The 14,296-nt window shown below is 48.2% G+C and overlaps 1 protein-coding gene across 1 annotated transcript; it reads right to left on the bottom strand.

The window, feature by feature from the left end:
• Window positions 1-1,706: 1,706 nt before the first annotated feature.
• Window positions 1,707-13,025, bottom strand: GPR83 (G protein-coupled receptor 83). Its single transcript, XM_003941504.4, has 4 exons — window positions 12,580-13,025; window positions 8,420-8,545; window positions 6,258-6,391; window positions 1,707-3,996 (listed from the first exon to the last, which is right to left on the bottom strand). The coding sequence occupies exons 1-4, from the start codon at window positions 12,961-12,963 to the stop codon at window positions 3,372-3,374; spliced, it is 1,269 nt and encodes a 422-aa protein (XP_003941553.2). The 5' UTR covers window positions 12,964-13,025; the 3' UTR covers window positions 1,707-3,371.
• Between the last annotated feature and the right edge of the window lie 1,271 nt (window positions 13,026-14,296).

Raw genomic sequence — 14,296 nt, 5'->3', positions numbered from 1 at the left:
AGATTTTTAGGATGGTTGATAGACCTTACCCAAAAAGGTGTCTCTTAATGAGAGAAATGTGAAGAATCCTAGATTTTTTAAAAATTAAGATTCTATTCTACATACTTTCTCAGAACCTAATCTCCAAGAGGGTGGCTTATTCCCAGTTTAGCTGTGCATGATCTTTAGGAGGTTACCTAAGTTAGCTGAGCCTGGTTCCTCATCTGCATAATAATGCCCACCTTGGAGGACTGCTGTGAAGGTGAGTGAGATAATGAGCTCCGAGGCATTCAGCACAATCCCTCACATAGACAGTGGTAACACATTCTTAGTTCCTTCTCCTTCTGTGCCTTTCAGTTTTCTTTCAAATTTTCCTCTAGGCATAACAAATTACCCCTATTTACAAACTTCTGTGAAATTGTTTGAAACTAATTTCCTGAACTTTGAATGGCTTCAGGTAATTAGGTATGTAATGAAGGCTTACTCAGCTCACCTGGTAGGACAGCAGGATCCCAGGCTACCGGGGCCGAATGGTCAACACAGGGAATGCGGTGTGGACCGCACACTGGCAAGTGGGAGAATCGCTCTCAAGGCTTGAGTGGCAGCTTCGCCTCATCCTGAGTCACCGAGGAACAGATGCAGTCCCAGGTTCAAACATGCAGCGCAGATTTATAACCACAAAAGAGGAAACTTGGGGAGCTGATTAATGGAAGAAACACTAGATGAAGAGGCAGAGGTTCCTCAACTGGCTATTTACTTTCTCAGAGCTTGAACCTCTGCATCTGTAAAATGCAGGGTTGGGTAGACACTCTTCATGCTCCGTTCCTCTAATCCCCGCTAACCCCAACTTAAAGGTTACCAGTTGTGACATAATTGCAAATCCAAGAGGCACAGTCCACACACCTGAAATAAATTTTATTGAGATGAGCAATTTACGACAAAACACTTTGCAGCACATTGGAAAAACTCACGTTTCACAAATTTTACATTCACAAATACAAGTCACTTTTGCTCAAAGGCACACAGGGACCTTGGGAAAGGTACAGACCTAATGAGCCATCAGTGGGTGCTCCCCCAGAAAAGCGTTTTCTCTGAAACTTGGCAGTACCAAAGGTCCTTAATGATGGTTTAACTTAGGATTTTTAAAAATTGTATGATGATGTGAAAGCAATACACATTGAGTAGAAACCATACTTCGCATATCCATACAACCATTCTGGTTTTCACTTTCAGTACAGTAGTCAATAAATTACATGAGATGTTTAATACTTTATTATAAGATAAGCTTGGTGTTAAATGATTTTGCCCAACTGTAGACTAATAGAAGTGTTCTTAGCACATTTAAGGTAGGCTTGGCTAAGCTACGCTGTTCAGTAGGTTGGGTGTATTCGATGCATTGTCCACTTCCAATATTTTTGACTTACCATGGGTTTACTGAGATGTAAGTCAAGGAGCTTCTATATTCCTAGACACTCTCGGAGAGGAGGGAAGGGCAACATCCTCCATGCTTCCCAGAGCAGGACAAACCTGTATCCCTGCTGCCTTGTCTCATTCTGGTTCACAGACCTTCTATGGCAACATTCAGATGAAATCATTAGCTACTTCTTGACACAGCAGAGACAATAAGTACAGACACATGAGCCATTTGTCCTGAAAAATCCATGTGGGGATCCCTGTGCGCTTAGAAGACTCTTTCTGCCCAACGAAAGTCACATTTTTGTCCATAATTCAGTAAGTGAGTTTTCAAAATTTAGTGTCTTGAAAATTTTCAGCCATCTTCATAGATAGAGAAACTAGGATAATGAACCCTCATAGTTCATTATATGGAAGCAGATGATGTGACCAAGTTCAGTTTCAACGAACAGCCAAGAGGTCTAAGTGACAAACTCTTTCTCCCTCAAACCTTAGTTTCCTACTGAGCTCATATCCATGCTTTGCTTTCAGGGTTTATCTGGTGCTAGGAGGAAACCTATAAACCAGGGCTAAACCAGTGTGACAGCAGCGATTGTTTAGAGCAGGTGAATTAAGCTGGATTCTGCCTGACAGGTCTATTTTCTGGTGACACAGTGAGCCACTCAGGAAGGTGATAAAAAACAATCAGTCCTTGGAATGAGATTTCTCTGGCAAGTTAGACCCTTAAGTATTAAGGTTTCTTAAGGATTCCACAGGTTTCTGAAAGCGAAAGTGACACCTGAACCACTAAAATGATGTCGATAGCAAGAACCCTCATTATTCAGACAACACAGAGAAGCGACCTGTCTAGACAGCTTGGAAGGATGAGGTGTCTAAGCACAATTACGTTCAGCATATTGGAAAGTCTGCTCCCTCATCTCTTGTGAAAACAGAACAATTTTTCACCACCTTTTGCTTTTGCGTGATTGAGGGGGAGAAGGAATCTTATGCCTCCTGGTTGAGTTTGATTCCCTGGTTCATCTTGAGGCTGCTCTGAGGAGGAGCATGTGAGTCAGGCCCTTCCCACCACTGTCTACAATAAGGGCCAGTTCTGCCTGCATGGTGACAGGCTTCACTTGGGTTTTCTCACCTCTTCAACTCTTCTGGTGGACACCCCTGGGAAAGGTGGTCAGAAATATTTTGCTGTGCCCCTGTTTCTTATCATTACAATCTAAATGAAAAAGTGTAAATGAAAAAAAAAAGTTCATGCAAACATGCACACACACACACAAAGGAAAATATTGCAGATAGAGCCACAGCATGTTCACAGATGTTATCACAAATTGATGGGATAAGAGAGTGATTGCGTGTGTGTGTGTGTATTTGCTTTTTCTGAATTTTTCTAAGTGGCAATAATAATTTCCCTTTGTTTTAAGGAACCCAAGCTGGTCCTTTCTTGTCTGGATACTGCGAGGCCACTGAAGACTTGTGATTCTTCATGGCCTAGTGACTCCAGAAAGTGAGGCATGAAAATCTCCATGCCAGCTCTGGCTTGCTGGCATTTCCCTGGCCTGTGCACCTGTTTCAAGCAGAGCTCTGTGCATCTGGGTCACCATACCCAAAGCATGATTCAGGTCTCCCTTTGGGACGCTCAGCAGTAGGAAAGGCTGTAAGGCAGCAGCTGCCTCACAGATGGAGGCAGTTGAATGATTCAGCCCCTATCTGGGCCAAAGTTGTCCTCCGTCCACTTCCTCAGAGATCCAGGCTGCTATACCTCCAAGTATTTCTTAGATGGAAATTTATGAACACATGTCTAGTTGGTGGTGCCTTTTAATTTTCACATCACATGGGGCTAGGAGGCTGGATAGTTTCCTAAGAAGTGAAGAGTCCTACAGCTTCTGCAGGAGTGTGTTTCCAGCACTGTCAAGATCGTGTGTGAGAACAGGGTTCTCTTTCTCAGATGGAGATAGACCCCTCCCATTGCCTCTTTCCTACCTCCTCTAACTCATCGTCACAATGGGTTCCACAGATGACAGATCTGTCTTCCCAGACTGGAGTTGGGAGGTGGCCAGGAGGTTACTGGTGAGGGGAGCCCTCTGGCCATCACTCTTCTCTGTCCAGGCCACCCTGAAAGAAGGAACCGGGGAGGGCAGCCTCTCCTCCCGAGGCTTAGGAGGTCTTTGGCACATGTTCAGTAATGCCTTTAGCTCAGTCCTGAAGTTCTCGTTCAGCCAGCAGTATATGAAAGGGTTGTAGCAGGTGCTGCTCATGGCAAACCAGTGGAAGGCAAAGTAGAGGGCATTGTTGGTGCGGATGACCTTGCTGGACAACAGGAGGACATAGCAGTTGAGGGGGAACCAGCACAGGGCGAAGAGGACCACCACCAGCATCAGCATCTTGATGGTCTTCTTCTTTTTGCGCCGCAGGGCAAGGTACTGCTCTGTGGTCACATCGCCAATCGTGTTACACAGCCACAGTTTCTTGGCCACACGAGCGTAGGCCACAGAGATGATGAAGAGGGGCAGGATGTAGAGTAGGATGAAGGTGGCCAAGTCCAGGTACTTCCAGAAGAGGTCAGCCGGCTCAGGGAAGTCCGGCAGGCAGAGGGAGCGCACAATGTCCTCGCTGGGGGCAGGAAGCCGGAAGGCAGGGAGAGTTAACAGAGGGGGGATATTAGTGTGGAAAGCCTTCATCCCAAGAAGCAATGACCTCTCCTTCCACCAGGCTTCTGGTACGTCCATCTAATATAGCACTTTTGATGCTGTAGCCTAATTATCTGATGACATTTCTTCCTCCCCAACTAGGCTGAAAATTGCACAGAGGTAAATAATACACCTGAATTTCTCTGTGTTCTCTTAATCTTGTGTTATACTCATAGTAGAAACCCAATAAATATTTGTTGAATAAATGAATGAAACACTCATGTTCTCAGGTTGAAAACGCATCCTTGAAGAACTCTTAGACTTTTCCATTTAAAAGGGAAAACTTTTCAGTTTTAAAGGGAAAACTAAGTCATGAACAAAGAAATGATGGGTCTTGAGCATATGAGTGGTAAAGGCTGAACTAACATTCCCTTCAGCCACTCACAGAAAAAGTCCTTATTTTATATGGAATGTACCCCAGTCCTCTTCAGCCTTTTAAGGAATGCCCATGTGGCTTGGGGCGCTAGTTCTACGTGCTGGTGGCTATCACTAACAAAAGAGAGAGGAAACTTCCTTTATTTTTTGTTGGGGAAAAAAAGTCTTCCGTATGGAAAGGTAGAAGGGCAGTTTGGATGTTGGGGGGTCTAGGTGTGTGATTCATTTCACAATCCTAGAATTCCTGGAGGGGGCCTTTATAAATTAGTTGAATTCTGCCTTCTGGGTTTGTTTCTCTTAACCCTGATTTTGTCACAGGTGTGTGTGTGTGTGTGTGTGTGTGTGCATGTGTGCGCATGTTATAGATGCGGTGGCGCATGGTTCCTGTGGCAGACACCCCCTGGATTCCCTCAGAACCCCTTTGATTGTTGGAGAACTAAGCCCTGCCCTCCCACAAGAAACAGCTGGTACTTGCCATCTTCTAGTGCTTAGGACTCCCCTAAGGTCACTCAAGCCCCTTCCCTCAGATTCACTATAGCCGTAAGTGACCAGGAGTTTCCAATTTTCCTAGGGAGACCTGTAACAAAAGACTGAGAGATGGAGGAATAGGAAAGCCCAGCTCCCTGGCCTCGAGGTGAGGCAAACTCTGTACTGTCAGTCTTCTCCAGAGCTCCCTGTGGAGCAGGGGCAGCTTCCCCTGAAGTCACACCCTTCCTTGGTCTCTTCCTGGTCCCCGTCCAGCCTCTGCCACTCTCTTTCCGATTGCTCCTGGGAGCACTGCCTCAATTAGCCCCTTGCAGGTGTACCTGCCTTTACCGCAATACCTGTCTCTAAAGAATCTCATCTAAAACAACAAATGACAAAAATCACTCTAAAAGACTGGGCACAGTGGCTCACACCTATAATCCCAGAACTTTGGGAGGCCGAGGTGGGTGGATCACCTGAGGTCAGGAGTTCAAGACCAGCCTGGCCAACATGGTGAAACCCCGTCTCTACTAAAAATACAAAAAATAAGTTGGGTGTGGTGGTGAGTGCCTATAATCCCAGCTACTTGGGAGGATGAGGCAGGAGAATTGCTTGAACCCAGGTGGCGCAGGTTGCAGTGAGCTGAGATCCTGCCATTGCACTCCAGCCTGGGCAACAGAGCAAGATGTCTCAAAAAAGAAAATCACTCTGAGATCATTCATTCATTCAGTAAATACGTACCAAGGGCTTGTTACGTGGAGACAGTAAGCTAAGTGTTGGGATCACCAAGATAACAAGGAAACGGCCAGTTCTTTCCAAACTGACAGTCCAGTAGGGAGATCCCCTAATGAACCAGTTTAAGCTTTAAAAAACTGAGTGTTGAAAGAAAGCCATTCTCATTCAGTGAGAACTATGATAAACATGCAGGAGGTCAGAGAGGTAGAGAAGCCTGCCTCAGGGGCAGGCAGGCATGCAGATTTTGTTTGTAGTTAGTGTGAAAGGATTTACACTTTGCTCCTTTTCCACAAGGCCTTGGTGACTCACATCTCAGGCTGTGTGAGTACAGCATCCTGGTGACAGAAGCTGATAATTACCGCTTTGTACTTGCAGAGAATCCGGAAAGAGAATAAGGAAGAAGCTAAAGAAGAAAGCAAGCAGACAAAATGTAGAGGATAGGCATGGACCAGGAGGTAAGAGGATGGGAGCGAGGCAGAGAAGGGCTCGGTGAGGCAGATCCTAGTTACTCAGAGTTGTGAGCTCCTGGCGGCCTCAGGTATCCCTTGGTTGAGCCTGACTCGGGAGAAGACACGAGTGCCCAGGCGGATCGCTACGAATTCATCTCACCTGTATTTGAAGGTAAATAATTTCTGGCAGATAGCGTGTGGGAGTGAAAAGAACGTAGCCATGGTCCAGATGACAGCGATGTAGATGACACCCTTTGTGATTGAGATCCGGGGTTTCAAGGGATGCATAATGACCTGGAAAACAAGCAAACCGCATCATTAACTGAAGACGTTTTGAAACAAATCAGAAATCTGGGCCAGGTGCAGGAGCTCACACCTGTAATCCCAGCACTTTGGGAGGCTGAGGCAGAAGGATCCCTTGAGCCCAGGGGTTCTAGACCACCCTGGGCAACACAGTGAGACCCTGCCTCATAATAATTTTTAAAATTACATAAATATATAAAAAGCAATCTGGATGGCATGGCTCACTTGTCACATAAGGCAGGCCCTATTGATAAAGTCAAGTACCACTTACGTTCATTACTGAGCCCCTGAGCTATACCAGGTAGCTGCTGAAGGAGAGGAAGCCCAACCAAGCCCCACCTAATAGCCCACCTCCAGAGGTGGAAAGAAAGGGTCTTCTGGATTTAGAGACCCCAGGCAGGTCATACTCAGGCAGGTCATACATCTGCCTCATGCTGGTCATACTCAGGCTGAACCAGGGGCCGGTGAGAGGACCAGGAAGGTCCGGGAGGAAGGCTGTTCACATGGCACCAGAGCAAGTCTGGGAGAGGAGCAAACCCACAGTCAGTCCCACCTCCTCAGGACCTGCATTCATCTTCCCATGATTCTAGACCCCTTAGGTTGTGATGGACTCTGATAAGGTCTGAGCTGACAGACAGGAAGAGGCCATTCTCATCACTCATCCTGGGAAGCTGCATGGATACTTATGTGTAAGCTCCCGGCATGTTTATGAAAGCCGTTACCAAAATTGCACGAGGGCCCAGCTCTCATACACCTATAATAAAATCAATGTTACAGGCTTCAAGCTGAAATGCATCTTAGAGTTGCTACTGAATGCCAATCAATTCTCCCAAAAGGTTTAAATAAAGACTTAGGGATTTTAAACCATTCTCATATCAAAATGAGAAACATTATGTTTTGAAAAAGGCATTTTGGGATAGGTGAGTCCAGGGTCAGGAAGAAGAGGTGAGGAAGAGCTGCCACCACCTCTAAATGCCATCCCAGAACACACTGGACCTTCTGGCTGTGTCCTGAATTTTTTTTATTCCTCTCAATGTTTTCAAGGTTTTATAAGAAGAAGCAATGAGACTTCAGAAGCTGCCAGCACACCTCTGTTCTGGATTCAGCCATCTCTGCCCCTCACACTCCTGTGTTCAGATTGCTGAAGGGAGTGGCAGCCTGGGCCAGAGGCTCCAAGCCAGGCGTCCCCAAACTATGGCCCGCGGGCTGCATGCGGCCCCCTGAGGCCATTTATCCGCCCCCCCGCCGCACTTCAGGAAGGGGCACCTCTTTCATTGGTGGTCAGTGAGAGGAGCACAGTATGTGGCGACCCTCCAACGGTCTGAGGGACAGTGAACTGGCCCCCTGTGTAAAAAGTCTGGGGACGCCTGCTCCAAGCACTTCTCAAGGTCTCTGTTGGCCTTGGGACAGAGACCCTTGTTGGGGTATATGTTGCAGCAACATGGTCAAAATGAGCAAGGCTTAGCCCCCATTCTTCAGACTCAACCTTAGCCCATGGTCAACACTCGGCTACATTAATCTGGGGTAAGCACAGGCCAGGTAAAGGTAATCCGAAGTCCTTCTAGATAAATGAAGGGAGATGGTTAAGAAAAGACAGGAAATATTTATATGCAAACTTTTCACACTTTACACTAAAGCACCTGCAACATAAATTAAGAGTTGATTCTTACAAAATTATGGCATTTCAAAGATAAATGTTGTCTCTAACCCGCAATTACTCCTCTCTCCTTTCCTGTGGTTTTCCAGGTTTGCTTTTCTATCCTCAAAACAAGCTCACTAATTTCTGAGACAGAAAAATGCCAGCAATGAGTCTTCATCGGATCAACAAAGAATAACTTTTTGTGACCCTTAGGACAAAGGGTTTAATATCCGTAACCTATGTGTTCATGTTGATCAAGAAGAATACCAAGATACTCACTGAAAAACTGGGCTAAAACCGTGTCTTCAGAGCCCCTGCAACTTCCTGGAAAAGGGAAGCAAGAGAGGGAGGAGCAGGGCATTAGAGGTAGGTGCCCTCACCTGGTGGCGGTCCACTGCAATGGCGGTCAGCGTCAGGGCTGAGACGTGCAGGGAGCAGTACTGGGCGAAGCGGCTGACGTGGCACATGCCCTTCCCAAACACCCACGTGCTGTTCACAAAGCGAACCTGGAGATGAGCCCAAAGACGTTAGGAGACAGGCCCACCTCTAATAGCTTCTTGCTGTGAGGCCTTGGGCAAAATAGGTAACCTGAACCTCAGTTTCATTTGCAAAAAAAAAAAAAAACCCCTCGAAAACCTCTGCCTTATAGGCTTAGCATATGGTTTAAATTTTTTCAGTGTCTGTAAAGGGTAAAACACAATGTCTGGCAGATTGTTCTATTATTAGAAGTAAATAGTTGCTATTTTTATGTGCAGTCATAAAATTCATTCTTGGTCCACACAAGTTCACTCTAGTGTGAGAGAAACATCTGAATTGTCACAACAGAGCATGTTGGCTGTGCTGGCAAATCTTGGCTAAACTGGCCTTGTAAGTCTTCATCTGGGGAGGAGACCCAGGGACCTGGAAAGGTGTGGACAGGTCTGGGGAGAGAAGACAAGCTCCCCAAACTGTGTAGGGCTCTAGAAGCAGGCCTGGTCCTTATCCCACATCACCCAGCACTACTTACTCATTCAATTAGTACTTGAGCAGCTCCTGTGTGTAACGTCCCATGCCTGAGAGAGATCAAGCATTGATTTTGATTAAGGAGTTTGCAGCCAGGGCAGAGGAGGGCTCAAATAACTCAAGTGCAAGATAGAAAGTAATCAATGCTCTGTAGAGACCCAGACAAAAAGCCAATGGGGCCATCAGACAGGGATGGGAGTGGGCCGAGGCACAGAAGCATAGATATAGAGCAAGTCAGCCCGAGAGAAGGACTGTAACATAGTGACTTACAGCAGCGTTTGCCACTGAGCACTGTGACCTTGGGCAAGACAATGGGCCCTCTGAGCCCCACTTTCCTCATCTGTAAAATGGGCTAACCCTTTTCACATGGTTGTTAAAACATTCAAGATTGATAACACATGTAAAGGAGGTACAACGTGCCTAGTACATAGCAAGTACTTAACGCTATCAATCGCCATTCTTACGACATATGAGACATTTAAACTGAGGAGGGATTTGTGCATGTGGGGATGAGGACAAAAGGCACTGGCACTAGATCAGAAGTTCCAGGACCTGTTTGGGGAATAAGGAGTGGATTGGTTTGTCTGGAGTGTGTGAACGAGAGTCATCACAAGTCTGGCCAGATCTTGAAACTAGGACAACAGACCAGGGATTTTACTCTCTTTGTGGAAGTCAGGGAGGAGCCATTGAGGCTGTTGAGCAGTTCAGTAACAATACAGAGCTAGAGATCTCCAGCTACTCCTCCTTCTCATTTCCCACATTGGAATTACCAAATCTAACCAGTTTTGCCTCTATTTTTAAAACTGTTCCCTCTTCTTCAGTGCTAAAGCCGTGGGCCTCGTGGGATACCTCGTCATCTCTCCCCTGGACTATTACAGCCTCTGAACAGCTTTCCTCATTCTCTGGGTTTGTTCCCTTAGAATTGAGCCTTCACACTGCTGACAGCATTTCTGCTAACCACAATCAGATTGTTGTCACCCTCCTGCTTGGAAGCATCCTGGCTCTTGGTGGGACAGAGCATCCAGGCCCCTTCACAACCTGGCCCCGCCTTCCTCTCTGGCCACCCCCGCTTCCCCCTCCCCTGCCCACTCCTCCATTGCTTCCTGCTGCTCCAGCCTCATTGAGCCACTCAATGTTCCCTCAACACACCATGAACTTCGATGCTTCGAGGCCTTTGTTCTCCCTGGTCCCTCTGTCTGCACTAAGTGTTCATCTTGACCTGGGAAATTCCTACTCAGCCAGGTCTCGTGGAAATGTCACATTCTTTGTAGTCTCCTTTGACCCTTTCATGGGACTCTGATGGGTCAGAATGAAAGAGCCCCTCACTCCAGGATCTACTACATTCTGTGTACATCTCTGTCTACCACGGGAACTGTCGGTAATTGTCTGTTTTTCTCTCCATCATTCAGAGCTGGGCTTCATGCTGACTGCAGTAGATGAAGTGGTTAAGAAGGGAGATCAGAGAGGAAGGATATTGTTGCCAATCAGCTAAAGACAGGGGTGCCTGTCCTAGCTGGGGGGCCTGTGCCCTTTCCTACCTGCCGGCACCTTATAACCTGTAATTAGAGTTTGGACTGGGGGGATCTTGATGAGTCAGGTTCAAGGCTAAGCTGCTTTGGCTCATACTAGAGGGGGTGCTGGGTTCTTAAGACGTTGACATCCCTTCTCTTGTAGAAGATTCTCTGGGGCAGGCATTGCCAGCTCTCAGGTATAGCCTGTCATTGAGTTCGTGGTCTCCCTACCCCTTCTTGTGTCTGCTGCTGATCCAGCCCTGTATCCTGGCTCTGGGCAGCGGCAAAAAAGGACCACATTCTGTGGCTTCCAAGTTCCCAACCTGGGTGGTCCAGCCCAGCCACACCATTGTGGGTTCTTAGAACAGAAACCAAGGGAGGGGCCGAAGGGAGCCAGGATGCTGTTGTCTTGTGCTTTGAGACATCCAGGGAGAAAGGGAGTATTTGCAAGTCTGCTCATCCTTGGGTAATGCCCAGGGGATATTGAGCAGCCATCAGTACGTTAGATGTAGGCTGAAAGGAGATCAGAACAAGTCCAGGGTTTGGAGTAGCAGAAGCTAAATATGATTCAAGAGTGTCCATCACTCCCAGCTGGCTGGCTTAGTTGGAACGACCTCTGGACTTGAGTTAGGGGATGGAATTCTCATCCTGGCTCTGCCAATTACTGGTCAGGTGGCTTTGGACGAGGGACTGATCCTCTCTGTGCCCTAGTTTTCTCATCTGCAAAATGTGAGTAATATTCTAATAGGTGAGGACTAGAAAGAGAATGTGAGCGTAATTTTTCAGTATAAGGTCTGGAAGGATGTTCACCCAGGTGGATGCACTTATGGGGGATCATCCTGTGTTTTTTACTTGTCTGTTATATGTGGTTATGTGTGTATGAGAGAGAGAGGGTGGGGAGAGAGACAGAGAGGGATTAATAGATTACTGCACTGGTAATCACTCAAATAACAAAGTTATTCCAAAAAAAGAAAAACTATAACACACTAGAGAAACATGCAGTATAACTGTCACTATGGTTGCTCAGTCATCACCCTCACAGTCCCAAATCATCCATGAGAGCGACACTCCCGGGTCACAGCAGGACACCACCAATGCTAAGTGGCCAGGGCTTGGGGAGGAATCCCATCAGCTGCCGATGTGCAAAATGCCCCCAGCCTGCCCCATCTCTGGGGCCCAAGCCCACCTTCCCTCAATTCTTCCTCAATACAAACCTCAAACACAGCCTTATTATCAAACCACAGAAGGGAAATGCACTTTAAATAAGTGGTCTAGGAAAATGCACTTAATGTTCCATGAATAATTAGCAATTGTCTGATATTTCAGCTGTAGCATAAAGCAGCAACCCATGGGTTCTGGTGGGCACTGAATAGGCTGCACTTCAGAGGAGGGGGACATCTCTGCTGACATTTCAGGGTCACTGATTCACTGCTCAATTATCAAGCTAGCCCAGACCCAGTGAGATGAAACAGGAAACGGTCATTCATTTCAGCTGGCTGCAGACACTCAAACCATTGACTCAATGCCACTGCCCCAGAAGCTCTGGCTTAGAAGGTGATGAGACAGAAAAAAGTGGGAAGGAATCAGAGAGTGGGGCAGGGGAGAGAGAAGAAGAGAGGAGAGGTGGGGAGAGGAGAGGAAAGAGAATAGAAAAACAAAATCACAGAGAGACTGACAAGAAGAAAAAGCAATAAAGTGAGGAGACAGAGACAAATAGGGAGACAAAGAAAAAAGATGAGAACACTCAGAGACAGAGATGGAGAAGAGAGACGGAAAGACTTCAGAGAGCGAGACAGAGACTGAAAGAGACTAAGAAAAACAGGAGAGAGACAAGAACTGAGATGACAGAGAAAAGAGACTAGGACAGGAAGACAGATGCAGAGAGGAGAAATGAGGAGGAAAGAAACAGACGTGGAGAGAGAAGTGGCGACCCACAGAGAGACACAGAACGGCAGAGGGAGGCGAGGGAACTGAGAGAGGAGAGGGGGAGGAACACAAGGTGGGGCGGCAGGCGGCGGGCCCCTTACCAAAGTGAAAGGGGTGTTGAGCAGCGTGATCATGATGTCGGCGACGGCCAGGTTGACGATGAAGAGGCTGGTGGCCGAGTGCATTCGCTGGTTCTTGAAGATGACATGACAGACCAGGACGTTGCCAAAGAGTGAGAAGACGATGATGAAGGAGTAAGCCACGATGAGCAGGGCTTTCACCGTGGGGTTCTGGGACTCGGCGCCGTAGCGCCTCCTGCCCACAAAGTTCTGCCAGTCGGAGAAGGTGTAGTTGTTCCAGGAGAAGTGCGAGGCGTTGGCCACGGCCAGGGCCGCTTCGAGGCTCTGTTCGTCGTCCCGGCCCCCGTGGGGCTCGGTGGCTCGCACCAAGGGGAGGAGGCAGAGCAGTATGAGGTGAGGGACCATTTTGCAGGAGCCACCCCCACCCCTGGGAGCCTGCGGGCCGGGCGACCCTGCCCGCCGGGCTCCGAGCGCACAGCCGGGGCGCGGGGCGCAGAGCGCGCAGGGCGGTCCCGCGGACCAGGGAGCCCGGACCCGCGGAGCACCGCGCCGCCCGCCACCAGCCCGCGCTCGGCACGCCAGCTCCGGGCTTGTTGGGGCACTTTTCTATCTCTGCTCCCACCAGGCTGCTAGGAAGCGCCTCCGCCTATTGGGCAGCGCGGCGTCTCTCTCGGCGACGGTGACGCGCTCCGGCTCTGACAAGCCTGACTCCCCCCACCGTGCTGGGTGGCGCCGTTGCTGCCCCCACGCCCAGCCGCTTCCACTCCTGCCTGAAACTCCTCCGACAGGGGTTCTGTGCCCAGCGCGCACACGCTCGCGTGGTGTCTGCTTAGCCTCTTGGAAAGGAAGCAGGCAGGCAGGTGGGAGGAAGCCCACGGGGCACTTGGGATGTTGCGGGGCACGCTGCTAAAGCCGGGTCAGTGACAAGGATATATTCATTTGTTTCTACCTAAGCCTTGGCCTTGGCACAGTTTCAATGTCTAAGTGGATTGCTAGCGTCCTGGCGGTCCCAGGAACAAGGCAAACCAAAAAAATAGAGACATTAAGGATTCTCCAAGTCCCCCCCCCCCCCCCCCCCGAGTATCTAGTTATCAGAGGTGCTGGAGCGCTTATGAAAGGCTGTTTCTTTGACAGCTCCCAGGAATGCAATGCGGGGAGCTTTGTTTTTCAAGGAAAGTCTTCACAGCAGTTCTGAGAGCATCAAAGAAGCAAAGGAGAAGAGGAGTTTAGCTATGTGCTCCCCACTTGGGTAACTGAGTTTTTCTGCCACGGAAGTCCGTGAAGCTGTATCTTTAAGGGGAATTATGACCCAGGCTGTTTTTCATTCCCCACCTTCTTCTGCAGGAAACCTCGCTATCCTTGCTCACCTGTTTTCACTTCCACTGTGAAATCTCTCCCAGTCACTTGTCCTCTGCCACCCACATGCCTGACCCTGTGGTTAAGACCATGGGGTCGGGAATTAGGGTCTAATCCCAGCTTGGCACTTCCTAGCTGTGAAATCTTCGAGCCATTTAACATTTTTGGCCTTCGTTAAGAGGTTTTCTTTTATTAAATGTGAGGTTTTCAGAGACGCCTGTATACATCTCTCACTACATTGCCCTCTGGTGCAAGAGATGCATATCAGTTTGACTACTTGTAACCACCTCTGACCCCCAACAGGAAACACCATGTAGATTCTTTCCATTGTGCCCTGAGGAGCAGTGTCCTTGGGCTGGGACCCAAACAATGACTCAAGCCT

The sequence above is a fragment of the Saimiri boliviensis genome, chromosome 6 (assembly GCF_048565385.1).
Source record: "Saimiri boliviensis isolate mSaiBol1 chromosome 6, mSaiBol1.pri, whole genome shotgun sequence".
Taxonomy (NCBI): domain Eukaryota; kingdom Metazoa; phylum Chordata; class Mammalia; order Primates; family Cebidae; genus Saimiri; species Saimiri boliviensis.
The sequence above is the reverse complement of the archived record's forward strand: the minus strand, read 5'-3'. Positions and strand labels throughout refer to the sequence as shown.

Bases quoted from the DNA above. Each gene is read 5' to 3' on its own strand.
- GPR83 (XM_003941504.4), bottom strand. From the start codon at position 12,963: ATGGTCCCTCACCTCATACTGCTCTGCCTCCTCCCCTTGGTGCGAGCC. The intron at 6,392-8,419 runs GTGAGGGCACCT...CTTGTTTTCCAG, and splicing joins TTGCAGTGGACCGCCACCAG to GTCATTATGCATCCCTTGAA. The intron at 3,997-6,257 runs GTGAGATGAATT...TCCTGCCCCCAG, and splicing joins TTATTTACCTTCAAATACAG to CGAGGACATTGTGCGCTCCC.